This window comes from Nicotiana tomentosiformis, chromosome 6 (genome assembly GCF_000390325.3).
Source record: "Nicotiana tomentosiformis chromosome 6, ASM39032v3, whole genome shotgun sequence".
Classification (NCBI taxonomy): Eukaryota; Viridiplantae; Streptophyta; class Magnoliopsida; order Solanales; family Solanaceae; genus Nicotiana; species Nicotiana tomentosiformis.
Window position 1 is genome coordinate 101,688,369 of NC_090817.1, and position 12,685 is coordinate 101,701,053.

At 36.5% G+C, this 12,685-nt stretch overlaps 1 protein-coding gene across 3 annotated transcripts; it reads right to left on the reverse strand.

Moving 5' to 3' along the window:
• Positions 1 to 7,756: 7,756 nt before the first annotated feature.
• On the reverse strand, positions 7,757 to 12,143 carry LOC104102810 (uncharacterized). Of its 3 annotated transcripts, none has more exons than XM_018772994.3 (4): positions 11,070 to 12,143; positions 10,787 to 10,976; positions 10,349 to 10,702; positions 7,757 to 7,892 (listed from the first exon to the last, which is right to left on the reverse strand). In XM_018772994.3, exons 1-4 carry the CDS (start codon positions 11,481 to 11,483, stop codon positions 7,885 to 7,887), a joined length of 966 nt encoding a protein of 321 aa, XP_018628510.1. In that variant the 5' UTR covers positions 11,484 to 12,143; the 3' UTR covers positions 7,757 to 7,884. The 3 variants fall into 3 exon arrangements, with proteins under 3 accessions (XP_018628510.1, XP_018628505.1, XP_009608943.1); XM_018772989.3 differs by lacking the exon at positions 7,757 to 7,892 and adding an exon at positions 9,571 to 9,755; XM_009610648.4 differs by lacking the exon at positions 7,757 to 7,892 and having other exon boundaries at positions 9,860 to 10,702.
• Between the last annotated feature and the right edge of the window lie 542 nt (positions 12,144 to 12,685).

The window sequence follows — 12,685 nt, forward strand, 5'->3', positions numbered from 1 at the left end:
AGATGTAAAAATGGTAAAAGATAAAAGTAAGGGTTATTTATAGGTTCAAACGATGGCGGTTCAGTATCAGCAATGGCCGACCACCGCCTGACATGCATTAAATGCCTTGAAAGACTAAACCGACGGGACAGCTACCAGATGCGTCATGGTCGAACCCGATGGAAACAACAAGATATAATCCGATCGAGATGTTAAAAATCATATCGTTTCTCGTCATATTCTTTCTGAAAAACGAGGGGACTATCTTTATACGGTCAAAATAGATTTCAGCCTTGACATGTCCGATATGGTTCAAAGGGTGATGTATCGAAGTAAGATCCCGAATGGGGGACAAACTAACCTCGAACTCGGGGAGGCCGGTCCGTGTCGAGATCGATACCATAATCGAACTCGAACAGGAAACGTACCATGGCGCAGGGTAGATCTATCGTGCCGGTAATCCAAAGACCAACCAACACTGGCTTGGGATCAATTCGAGGGCTCAAACCAGGATCGGGCTCGAACCAAGATCACAAGTTCGAGCCAAAATCAAGCTCGAACCAAAATCGAGGATTCTAAGCGAGATCGAGCTCGCAGACAAAAGCCGTTGCAGTCCCACTAGAGGGAATATTGGTATAAATTATGGAAAAACTGACTTATCATGAGTCTCCCATTGAATGTTTATTTTATTATGCTTGGAGCCGAATCCCTCCACTATAAAAGGGCTTGGTTATCATTTTTGTAGACAGGTTCTTCTGAGATTTACATTGTAATAAAAGTATTATATTCCTCTACAGTAAAGCATCACTCTTCTAGTTTCTTAGATGAATTCTATTTGTCGAATCCTAAGGTTCACTGTTCTGGATAACCTTGTCTAGATTGCATTCTCTCCAATCTACATTTATATTTTATTTATCCTTGCATTTTGTATCAAGTTACACCACATATCCTCGGAACTGCGTATAAATTCAACTTTATCCATTTTTCGGTAAACATACAGTGAGTGAAGAAAGTGATATTCAGGTCTGAATTGAAGCACAGTGATGTTAGGAACATTTATTACTTTTCTGGAATTAAACTCATTTAGCAGTGACAAAGAAGATAACCAAAAAAAAAAATGTGGCGTTCATGCATATGGTTCAGTTCTGAAATACTTGTACTTCAGTTACATACACCAGCTTCTAAAAGCATGAATCACATGTTATTTTATGTATAAACAAAAGGATCGAAGTAAAGAAGGAAGAAGAAAATAAATTATTTTATATAAGGGTGTGATCTTAGCCTGGACCACATGTTACCAATGGTTGAGATCCCATATTGTTAAACGGATTAAAAAAAATAGTGCTATGAACCAGTAGAAATCTAATTGAATTCTCATTTGGATAGTCACTTGGATATTTGGAGTATAAAATTAAATATGAAATGGGAGAGCTTTCAAACGTTTCTAAATGCCCCCCCCCCCCCCCCCCAACCCCAAACCTTCCCACAATAAAAATATGGTAGTATATTTCTAGAATTAAGAGAGATAGAAGTTCAGAGTGGCTTCATAGACGAAGTTGAGATAGAGAAGCACAATATGATAGACTAGTTAGTAATAAAACAGTTGTGAAAACTAAAATTACACTTATCAAAATTTGGCTCTAACATCACGTGAAGGATTTGAACGCAATGGGTAAAATAACTAAAACTATTTTAAGCTGCGTTGAAACCATTTACACAGTCAATCAGAGATATTAATATATATATACTCTAAAGTCTAAGAGATAGTTTAGTTGGAGGGATTAGGAACAATAATCTCAGTATAAAATTTTGCATAAAATTAGACTCCTATAATGTTTGACTAGAGGGATGAGGAAAAATAATACTCCTATAATGTTTGACTAGAGAGATGAGGAAAAATAATTTATGCATAACTAATGCATATGAGAAGAAAATAATTTTGACATAACAATTACAATATTTGGTTGGAAGTATTGAAATAATAGCACTTGCGATAATATGTATCTATTTATAAATGACATCATGGAAATTAAGTTTGTACAAGACAAAATATCATTAAAGTAATCCCCATATATAACATTTCATATATTATTATTTACCTCATAATAATTCTTTTATTATTATTTACAGGATAAATCATTCATACGCTATAATGTTAACATAACTAGTACGCGAACCAAAGAATGATCGTCTACCTAAGGTGGCAAGGTGCTCAAAAATTATAGAAACTTAGAAAATGAAAACAAAAACTAGGAGAGCGCTAACAAAGACTAAAAAGTAAGAAAATTCATTTTAGTTCGAAAGAATCCTTGCCTTCACAAAGCTATTATTTTTATAGTAATATTTGTGTGAAGGTGGTTATAGAGGATCCTCGACTGAGTATCTATAAATGTTAATGGAAGCTCTAAATAAATTTTCTTGACGTTGACGGCTATCTAAGCCCATTTATTGTTGCTATGATTCATCGTATTCATGTCGAATTTCTAAGCCCTTGAATATGTGTACTTGTATTGTGTAAGAGAACACTGTGAACGGTCTATGAGACGCATATGTGTACGATATGATATGTGAACACTAGTATTGTGAACATCGGTATTGTGAACACTAGTATTGTGAACATTGGTATTTGTGAATAGTGATATTGTGAACAGTTGTATATCAGTGTTAATGATCTCCCAAACAAAATCATATATGAAGTTCGTATTTTGGAAAATTATCATGTTTTTAACTAGACATTTGGATATCGTGGATTGTGACTATTTATTTCTATGTGTTGCCTTTTCTGATATGAGCATTCTATTTTGAAAGAGGATTTTGAACTATACATACTAGTGTTATTCGACAGTGCTAAAGTCTTTTTTACCGGGGGCGCTGCATCTTTTAATGGATGCAGGTATACTTCTACAGGATGATATGAACCTTTGATAGGGATCTTCTTCACTACTCAGCTTATGGTGAGCCCGCTACAGTTCTAGTGGGTGTTTGGGTCTAGTTCGTTTTATGTATATAGGTATCCATTATCATAGAAGCTCCATGTACAATGTGGGTCATATAATTAAAGATTTGATTTTTGTCATGTATTTATGTTCACAGTATTTACAGCTATTTATATAGTTGTGTACCCACCACGAGAAAGAAAATATGGGCCATTGAGCCAAGTATATTTAATATGAAAGTCATGATTTTATTATGTTATGGTAAATCATGCATGAGTAATGATGAGAGGTTAGTGTAAATTAGGCTTGCTCGACTGGGTTTACTCGGTTGAGCGCCGGTCGCGCTCCACGATTTCGGGGCGTGACATCTATGACCCTCGATCGGATGATATTTGCAAAGCTACCTGGATCCACTAAAACACGCTTAACTTGAACTTTATCTAATAAGATAAAAATTACCAGAGCGTCGTCGTGGGGCTGAGAAATGCCTTCGACCTCTTTGTTGTTGAATGATAAAGTGTCTTTGGTCACGTAATCTAGGGTTCATTTTTCTCTAGTGATCGGTATCTTTGAGCGTTTGAGTATGGGTTCCTGTGGAGTGTCGCCCCACCGATGATTATATGAATGATATGTTGAGGCTCCTCCTGTTCATGTTTTCTGTTGGCGTCTCTCTCTGAAATAGTTCTTGGCTCGATCGCTGAGGAACTCTCAAAGGTGGCCTTCATTGAATTGACGAGATACCTCCTCCCTTAATTGTCGGCAATCCTCGGTCTTGTGGCTATGTGTGCCATGATATTTGCACATCGAATCCAAGTTTCTTTGGGAGGGATCGGTTTGCATTGGTCTGGGCCACCTAGTATCCTTGATCCTTCCGATTGCAGATACGATGCCCGGTGCATCGATGCTAAAGTTATATTTCGATAATCGAGGTGCCTCTATAGGATTGGCATATTTGTCGAAATCGCATTTTCTCATAAGTCCCCGAGAATTCTTTCCTTGATCACTCCCTCGATTGTTCCGGGCGGAATTGTGTCCTGAATCATTATTCCTTCGATTTGTGGTGTATGGTTGATATCGTTCTTTGTTCGACCTTGGCTCTCTATCGATGTCCCTCTGGTTTTTAATAACTGACCTATTTGGATGTGTTGATCCGGAAGGAGCTCCTAATTGTCGTTCTCGACCCTGAATTTTGACTGATATCGATTGTGCACATCCGCCCAAGTTACAGCTGGATATTCGACCAAATTTTGTTTCAGCTGACGTGATGTTATCAAACTTCACTCATTCCACCCTTGGGTGAAAGCTTGAATGGCCCAATCGTTTGTGACCGGTGGCAACTCCATGCGTTCCATTTGAAATCGGGACACGAATTTCCTCAGTATTTCAATATCCCTTTGTTTTACTTTAAAAAGGTTTGATTTCCTTGTCGCGACTTTTATGACACCGGCATGTGCCTTTACGAAAGAATCTGCCAGCATGGCAAATGAGTCGATAGAATTCGGTGGCAGATTGTGATAACAAATCATTGCTCCTTTCGAGAGGGTCTCTTAGAATATTTTCAACAACACAGATTCAATTTTGTCATCTTCTAAATCGTTACCCTTGATGGCACATGTGTAAGAGGTGACGTATTCATTGGGGTCGGTAGTTCCGTTATATTTGGGAATCTCGGGCATACGGAATCTTTTCGGAATTGGCTTTAGGGTTGCACTCGAGGGAAAATGCTTTTGCACGAATTTTTTGTAATCCAACCCTTTTATCATTGGCGGTGCCCTCGGGATCTGATCGACCCTGGAGTTATATGTTTCTATTTTTTTTTATCATTTTCTTCGATCCGCTTTGTGAGCTCCTCGAGTATCTTAGCAATTTCGGGAGTAGTCCCCGATTCTTGCTCGTTTGACCTTACTACGGCTGGCTCCGTTCTGTGGGTAATTTCTCGAGGTGGATTGGGCTCTGGCCTGCTTGGTGTCTGGCTTTGGCTCTACAACTGAGCTATCGCTACCTGTTGGGCTTGCAGCATTTAAAAATTCATACGCAAGCTAACTCCATTTTCCTCAACGTTATGGGTGACTCGAGCCGCAAATCGAGTACCTCCATGAACGCTATTTTCAGGTTCAGAACGTTGGTTCGCTTCAAGGGCCACATGTGAATTATTTTCTAGTGGTACTTCGACCTGAGCTTCCATGGCATCGATAAATGGCCTTCCGGATCTGGTCGTCATATTGTTGGTTTCGTCTTGAAGGCCTGCTTCATTTTCGATAGGTTAAGCCATTAATTGAGAGTTTGCCATTGCTAGCCAAAAACACTTTCAAAAGACAGGCGTAAAATGGCGTGTGTTTGTAGATTCGTATCAAATAACCATTGTTATCCTTAGCCCCACGGTGGGCGCCAAACTGTTTATCCGAAAAACGGATAGAGTTAAATTTGTACGTACTTCTAAAGATATGTGGTATAGTTTAATACAAATCGTAAGGATAAATAGAAATATCAAATACGGATTGCAAAGAATGCAAAATAAACAAAGTTGGAAAGAAGATGATTTTTAGGACTAAGCAAGATGAATCAATGTATGAAACTTAAAGAAATAACTCTTCAATATAGGAGTGTATGGTGTTTTAGTTACAATGTGAGCACGAAACAAACTGTCTTCTACAGAAATATAACCATTATTTTTATAGTGGAGGATCCTACTTTAGATATAATTAAAAATACATAGTGGAGAACCCATGATAAATAAGTTTTTCCCTAATTTCCGCTGAAATTCTCTCCCTTAGTGCATTTGCAATGGCTCTTGTCTGTGAGCTCGAGCTCGATCGGCCTCGGTGCCGGTCGGTATTGTTTTTAGAGCTCGATGCGGACTTGAGCTCGATGCCGACTCGGGATCAGGTGATGATTCGGGCTCGATATAGGTTGTCCTTTGCCCCTTAAGCTCAATTCCACAACATCTCATCATAGTTCGATTCGGACCCGAGCTCGATAATGACTTCGAACTCGATGTTTGACCTATACCTGAAATCTGAAGCTCGTTCGTACAATCTTCGGAGCCCATCTCGATATCACGAAGTCTTCCTTTGGTCCATCATGATCACATCTTGATCAATCGTACGAAGGCCAAAATCAAGTTCGACCGTATACAAACTTCATTTTCTCCGCCTTATTCCCCATCTCGACCTATTTGACATCTTAGCGGGCATGTAGGTTCAAAAATAAATTTAGGATTTAAACTTTATGAATTTTAGATTTGCAATTCTACTACATCGCATCTAATTTAAAGGGTTCATTTATTATCTATATATGTTTAATAATATTTGGGCAAAAATACAGAGGGCATGAGCGAAAACTATGAATTCAGATGAACACATAGCGTCTGCACTGGATATGCCCTGTGCGGGTCTAATAAATTAAACTGCATCCCATCTTGATCAAATGCTTATAGTGAGTGAAGAAAGTGATATTCAGGTCTGAATTGAAGCACACTGATGTTAGGAACATTTATTACTTTTCTGGAATTAAACTCATTTAGCAGTGACAAAGAAGATAACCAAAAAAAAAATGTGGTTTTCATGCATATGGTTCAGTTCTGAAATACTTGTACTCAGGGGCAAAGCTAACCCTTCGCCAGAAAATTATACTCCGTATAAAGTAAAATATTATTTGTTATTGATTAAAAATAGACTTTGAACACCCTTACATAGCCCACTGATAAAGATTTGAATATCCTTATTAAATTTTCTGACTTCGTCATTGCTTGTACTTCAGTTACATACACTAGCTTCTAAAAGCATGAATCACATGTTATTTTATGAATCACAAGAAAAGAAATTATTTTATGTAAGGGTGTGATCTTAGCCTGGACCACATGTTACCAATGGTTGAGATCCCATATTGTTAGACTCCTATAATGTTTGACTAGAGAGATAAGAAAAAATAATCTATGCATAACTAATGCATATGAGAAGGAAATAATTTTGACATAATAATTACAATATTTGGTTGGAAGTATTGAAATAATAGCACTCGCGATAATATGTATCTATTTATAAATGACATCATGTTAATTAAGTTTGTACAAGGTAAAATATCATTAAAGTAATCCTCATATATAATATTTCATATATTATTATTTATCTCATAGTAATTCTTTTATTATTATTTACAGGATAAATCATTCATACGCTATAATGTTAACATAACTAGTACGCGAACCAAAGAATGATCGTCTACCTAAGGTGGCAAGGTGCTCAAAAATTATAGAAACTTAGAAAATGAAAACAAAAAGTAAGAAAATTCATTTAAGTTCGAAAGAATCCTTGCCTTCACAAAGCTATTATTTTTATAGTACTATTTTCAGACATTGCGCAATTGCTTTTACTGCTTTGCTTTGTTCAGGAAACTTGGCCCCACTGCAACTCATAATATAAAACCATAATAATAAGGAAAGTGACCCCACCCTCTTTTTTGTATCATATTTTATTTAGACAAAATAGATTAAACATTATATTACTATATCTATAGGGATATACACTACACGGTGGATCAGCAAACGCCCCAGAATCATTGATTCATTGTCACATAGTCACATTGTGTGTGTTTATATATTAGATTAATCTTCAGACGAACAGTATTATAAACTTATATTACAGACAAAATATTTGCGTATAATTATATTAGGTCTGTGGCATAGGCCAGTTGTTATTTTACTTTTCAGATTTGATCAGATATAAGAACTTTGTTTGACAAGCGTGCTCTCACTCAATTAGTGTCAGGACTATTATTATTAAGTATAAGTATTACAGTAAAATCTTAATGAGGCCTAAATAGGATCACCATTCAATCATACTTGTCAATCCAATATATTTTATAGGGTACTGCATTTTAAACAGTAGAAAGGCCAAAATGGATCAAGTTAAACCATTAAAAATTTTAATAGGCTGTCAACCTTTTATGTACCTCTTACCCCTCTGCCATATTACCCACCTACATATGGGTGGGTATCGTTCGGTTCGATTCAGTTCGATCGTGAATGTTATCGGTTGATATATCGGTTATCGGTTTATTAATATGCTAAACTGATAACCGAACCGATAAAATATCGGTTAGTTGGTTATCGATCCTTATCGGCTCTTACCCGATAAGAATCAAAAACATCTAAAGAATTTATGTTTTTATTATCAAAATTGTGATCATACGAGCAAGGAACTAAATTTTTGCTCTTAAGAAAAGAGGGAGTAAATTTTGACTTTAGAAAAGAAAATTTTCTTTGCATTTGAAAATCCCAATGAATGATCTAAATTTTTTTAAGTTATAAGTTAGTAGGAGTAAGAAATAAGACATTCAATAATCTAATTTTACTAACTACCTCACTGCGAGAGGGCATATTTCACAGAAAAATAATAAAATCCTAATCTTGTAGATACTAAAGGATCAGTGCAACAAATGAAATAAATAGAAAAACTAAAAATTTGAACAATTAATTCTTTAAAATTTAAAACTAAAAATCTTAACTGGAGAATTAAGATGAAAAATTCAGAAAAATTTAAAACTTACTCTAAGGATTATAGTATGAAGATAAAGAGTAACTCCGGAATGAATGGAGCCATGAGGTGGCTTTATATACTAAGTGGGTAAAATTATAATTTTGTTAAACCTTATTGGCTTATCGGTTAAACTGTTAATAAAATTAGGCAAAACGAGACCCCAACCGATAACTCAATAGTCAAATAATATTAAATCGTTATCGAACTAATTATCCAATAACCCGATATCGATAATTCAATAGCATTTTATCGGTTCGGGCTATCGGTTATACCCGATATTTGCCCAGCCCTAAACCTACATTCACATTAAGTTGGAGTTAATTACTTGAATGGTCATTTAAGTTAGAAAGATGAACGGTAAAATAATGTTTATATTTTTTTTTGACAACAAAATTTTTTAAGTATGTCCATATTTGTTTTTTGGAAAATTATCAAGGAAACTCGCAGCCGCTTCTCATCGGGTGCGCACTGGATAACATATTCATTGTACAATAGCTCGCAAATCATACAAGAGATATAAATCGTACTAGGCATATCCGGTGCGACGAGCTCTGACTAAGAAGAAGCGAAGAAAATCGATCACATGTCTCCCGTGAAAACTCCGTACACCCATTTAATTCATTTCAAAACAAAAAAGAAATCACTTTTCATTTACCGTGCGCCGTGGGGAAAGGACCCCAACTAACAGTCAATTAGTGTAAACCCAAGAAAGTCAATATTCTTTGCTTTGGAATTGGGACATCAGACTCCTCTTTTCATTTACCCCCTTCCCCCAAAACCAAAGTTTTACCAAACCCAATATCTTTGAAGTTTCAACCACGTATTAGAGCTCACTAATTATATGTAACTTTTAAAGGCCTTTTCCACAATTCCAATTCCAATTAGGCAAAAAGCTCGCACAAAGGAGATCCAGTTTTCTAAAAGAAAAAGAATTCAGTCAGTTTGTTCACCCACTTATTGATGTACCTCAAAAGATCAAGTAAAATCGATAAAGAAAGTAAATTCGATAAAAAAGAAAAAAAGAGAAAAGAAGGCAGTTTTAGAAATTTACACGAACCTTGAATTTCAAAGTAGAAAATTGTGTTCAAATAATATAAAAGCAAAAAGAGATTATCACGTTATTCCAATGACACCTCTTTTTCCCCACTTATCTCCTTTTTACGGCGTCCGAGACGGCACGAGAGCTCTTGTCCTCATCCCCATCCTCCAATTCTCTTCTTCCTATGATTTACTGCAATTTCCAGTTTTATTTTGCATCTTCCCTAATATTTTCATGCCCTGATTCAATGAATACACCTGAAATCTTTTTTTTTAACAAAGTAAGCAGATAATACAGATTGTTCCCTTATTAGGAACATTTGGATATGCATCTGAAATGATATACTATCTGAAAGCATATGCGATATAATAACAGAAGATGAACAATATTTATAATTTTGTGTTCTTATTCTTTGTACATTTTATTACAGTTTAAAAGAAAAAAAAAGGATAAAAAGAAGGACCGGAAACGGAAAATGAAAAAAGAGTTTCCGATCATCTATCTAAAACTCCAATATTGTATCTTCATATACTTATATTTGTACTTGCTAGGAAAAAAAAAAAAAAGAATTCAAAATGTTAGAATAACCCAAAAAAAAATACAAAATCTTTAGGGTTTTTCCCTGAGAAGGGAAGCCAATCCGGTGACTACAACTTTGCTTCGTCTATCGCAACTCTTCGGCTTGACAGCTGGGGGTTGCCACATCATCAATACCGGATCCTGCAACGGCTTCTCTTCCTCGCCGGAAGTTTTCTCCGACGGCGTCGAGTTCAACGATGGCGACTTCATCTCATCGCTAACGGAATCTAACGGCGACGATTTGTCACCAAAAATCAAGTTTAACTCGCCGGACTTACTTTCCGATGGAACCTCTTTGCTCTCAGCCACGGCATCAGACTCCTCCGCTGCGGCGGCGCGTGGAGCAGGCGTAATTCTAGTGTAGGGACTGAGCCATTTGGCTTTCATATACTCCGGTTTGCGCCATGGCGCAATGTGCATGCCTTTCTTCTTCAAGCTCTGCCGAGCTGCTTCCGAGACGATTGACACTATCTGCTGAATCCGATCCGCTTTTCCGACGAAGATAAACGGGAGTAATTGCAGAACAGCTTTGTAACTCCCCGTCGATCGCGCTATTTCAAATTCCGATCTGAAATCTAGGTCGATCATCACTCTTTCTCCTTCCACAGTCACATCAATGTACTCATACTCACCTGATAAAAGCACATTCATCTTAGCACAAGAATTATAAATATTCAACAGAGCATGAACACATACAGGAAGAACGAAGTGTATACCAGCAGGAACAGAGGAAGTTTTTTCCCATTTAGATTTGCAGGTCGAAGCTTTATAGCCAATAGCTAAAAGTTCATCAGTGACGATTTTTCTCAAATCGTCCTTGCGCTTGCAAGATTTGTGCTTTTCAACGATTTTTGAAGTGTCAGCTAACAGATTCCTCTCAGCAACACTTGCACAGGGAATTAAGCTCTAAAATTACAACAAAAAGAGAAACAAAATCAGATTATATCAGGAATAAACTGCAATTTTCTTCTTTTATATTGAAGCGATCAATGTTATTACCTTGAAAGTATCGGAAGAATCGCCAAACGAAGAGTTTGTAACTGAGTCAGAAAATCCAGTAGAGAAATCAAACTCATCATCGGAGCTATCATTGCTGTTACCGTTAAAGCAATTGCATTTCCGGCCGAATTTGGCAGCGGATGGCTTTTCATTGTTCTCTTCGATGAAATTCTCAACCATTTTGTCCAAACATACCGAACTCGGCTCAAACTCAGTGGCGACGGCTCCATCATTAGCAGCGCCGGCGGCACTCGGCTTCTCAGCTGCCGATGAAATCCGTAAAACGCTGGGAAACGGTCGATCAAAGAACCTTTTCAGTCGCGATTTCAACACAGGCGGCTTAACTGTATCATTTTTGATTGATTCTCTATATGTTGAAGAATCGATCGGCTGAACCTTCATCGGAAAAGGCATGTCCAGTTATCAACCAAAAAGGTACTTTTTTCTGCGGTAAACTCTCTCCTTACAGCCTAATTATACTCTTTTGTCAGTTTCTGCTCAATTCTCAGTGCTTTAAAAACCTACTCGCTTTGCGTGTCAAGATCAGAATCCTTTAAATGCCTAAATCCTTAATCACAGAAATTCATGAAAATTTACAGAAATCAATGCTTTGAATGAAAAAAAGTCTCGAGTTCATCGTATTCATGATTCAATCACACCTACTGTTCACCTTTTTCCTTTCACACACCAAAACCAGTTTACACAATCGCGCATAATCCGTTCACCATTATCACTATCACGTTTTCAATTGTGGTAGAAAAAAAATGAAATTTCCAAAACTTGATACCTTTTTCTTCCTTTTACTCTTCGGAGTGGTTGGCGTAGCTGAACAAGAATAGAATGAGTGTATCCATAGTCAGTGCTTCTTATAGGAAACGTGAAGAATAAGTCGTCGCCGGAATATTTATCCCTCCGACGAGGTCGTTATCGCCGGGATGAGGAGAATTACGTTAAAGGGAGTAAAAGTGGGCCTGTATTTGTAAATGATTGCTAGTATTAGCTTTCTTCTTTTTTCTCTCTTTTTTCTTTTTCGTTTTTCTCTCAGTTTTGGTGTTTTGTGAAGTTGAAGTTGAAGTGAGGGAGTGGGTTTTGAGGAGCTTATATAGAATGGAAGGTGAGTTGTGCTGACTAGGATTTTGTACGCCACATCAGTAACCACGTGTCGTGGATAACCCAGTCATGTGACAAGCTGTGGTAAACTTTTTAAGTGATTTCAGATCATGCCACGTGTTAGGAGGTGTTTGCTGGACGGCCAAGATTGGTGGAGGAAACTACTACTCTGTCTCATATTAATAGTCATATTTAATAAAAATAGTTGTCTTAAATTATTTATTATTTTAGAAGTTTAAGATAAAATTGATTATTTTTTTTTTTTTTTACCCTTAGTAATAATTATTTTTAAAGATAAAAATAACACACAAATAGAATATATATTCAATGAAAAGAGATTATATCTTAAGATATAAATAAGAATAAAATAAATTAATTATTTTTCTAATTAATATTTTCTAAGAGACTGCTTAAAAAAGAAACACAAGACATAATATTAGAGGGAGAGAGTAATGTATATGATCAGTATGACACTTGTAATGAGAGAAGGGAGTAACCGGAATTTT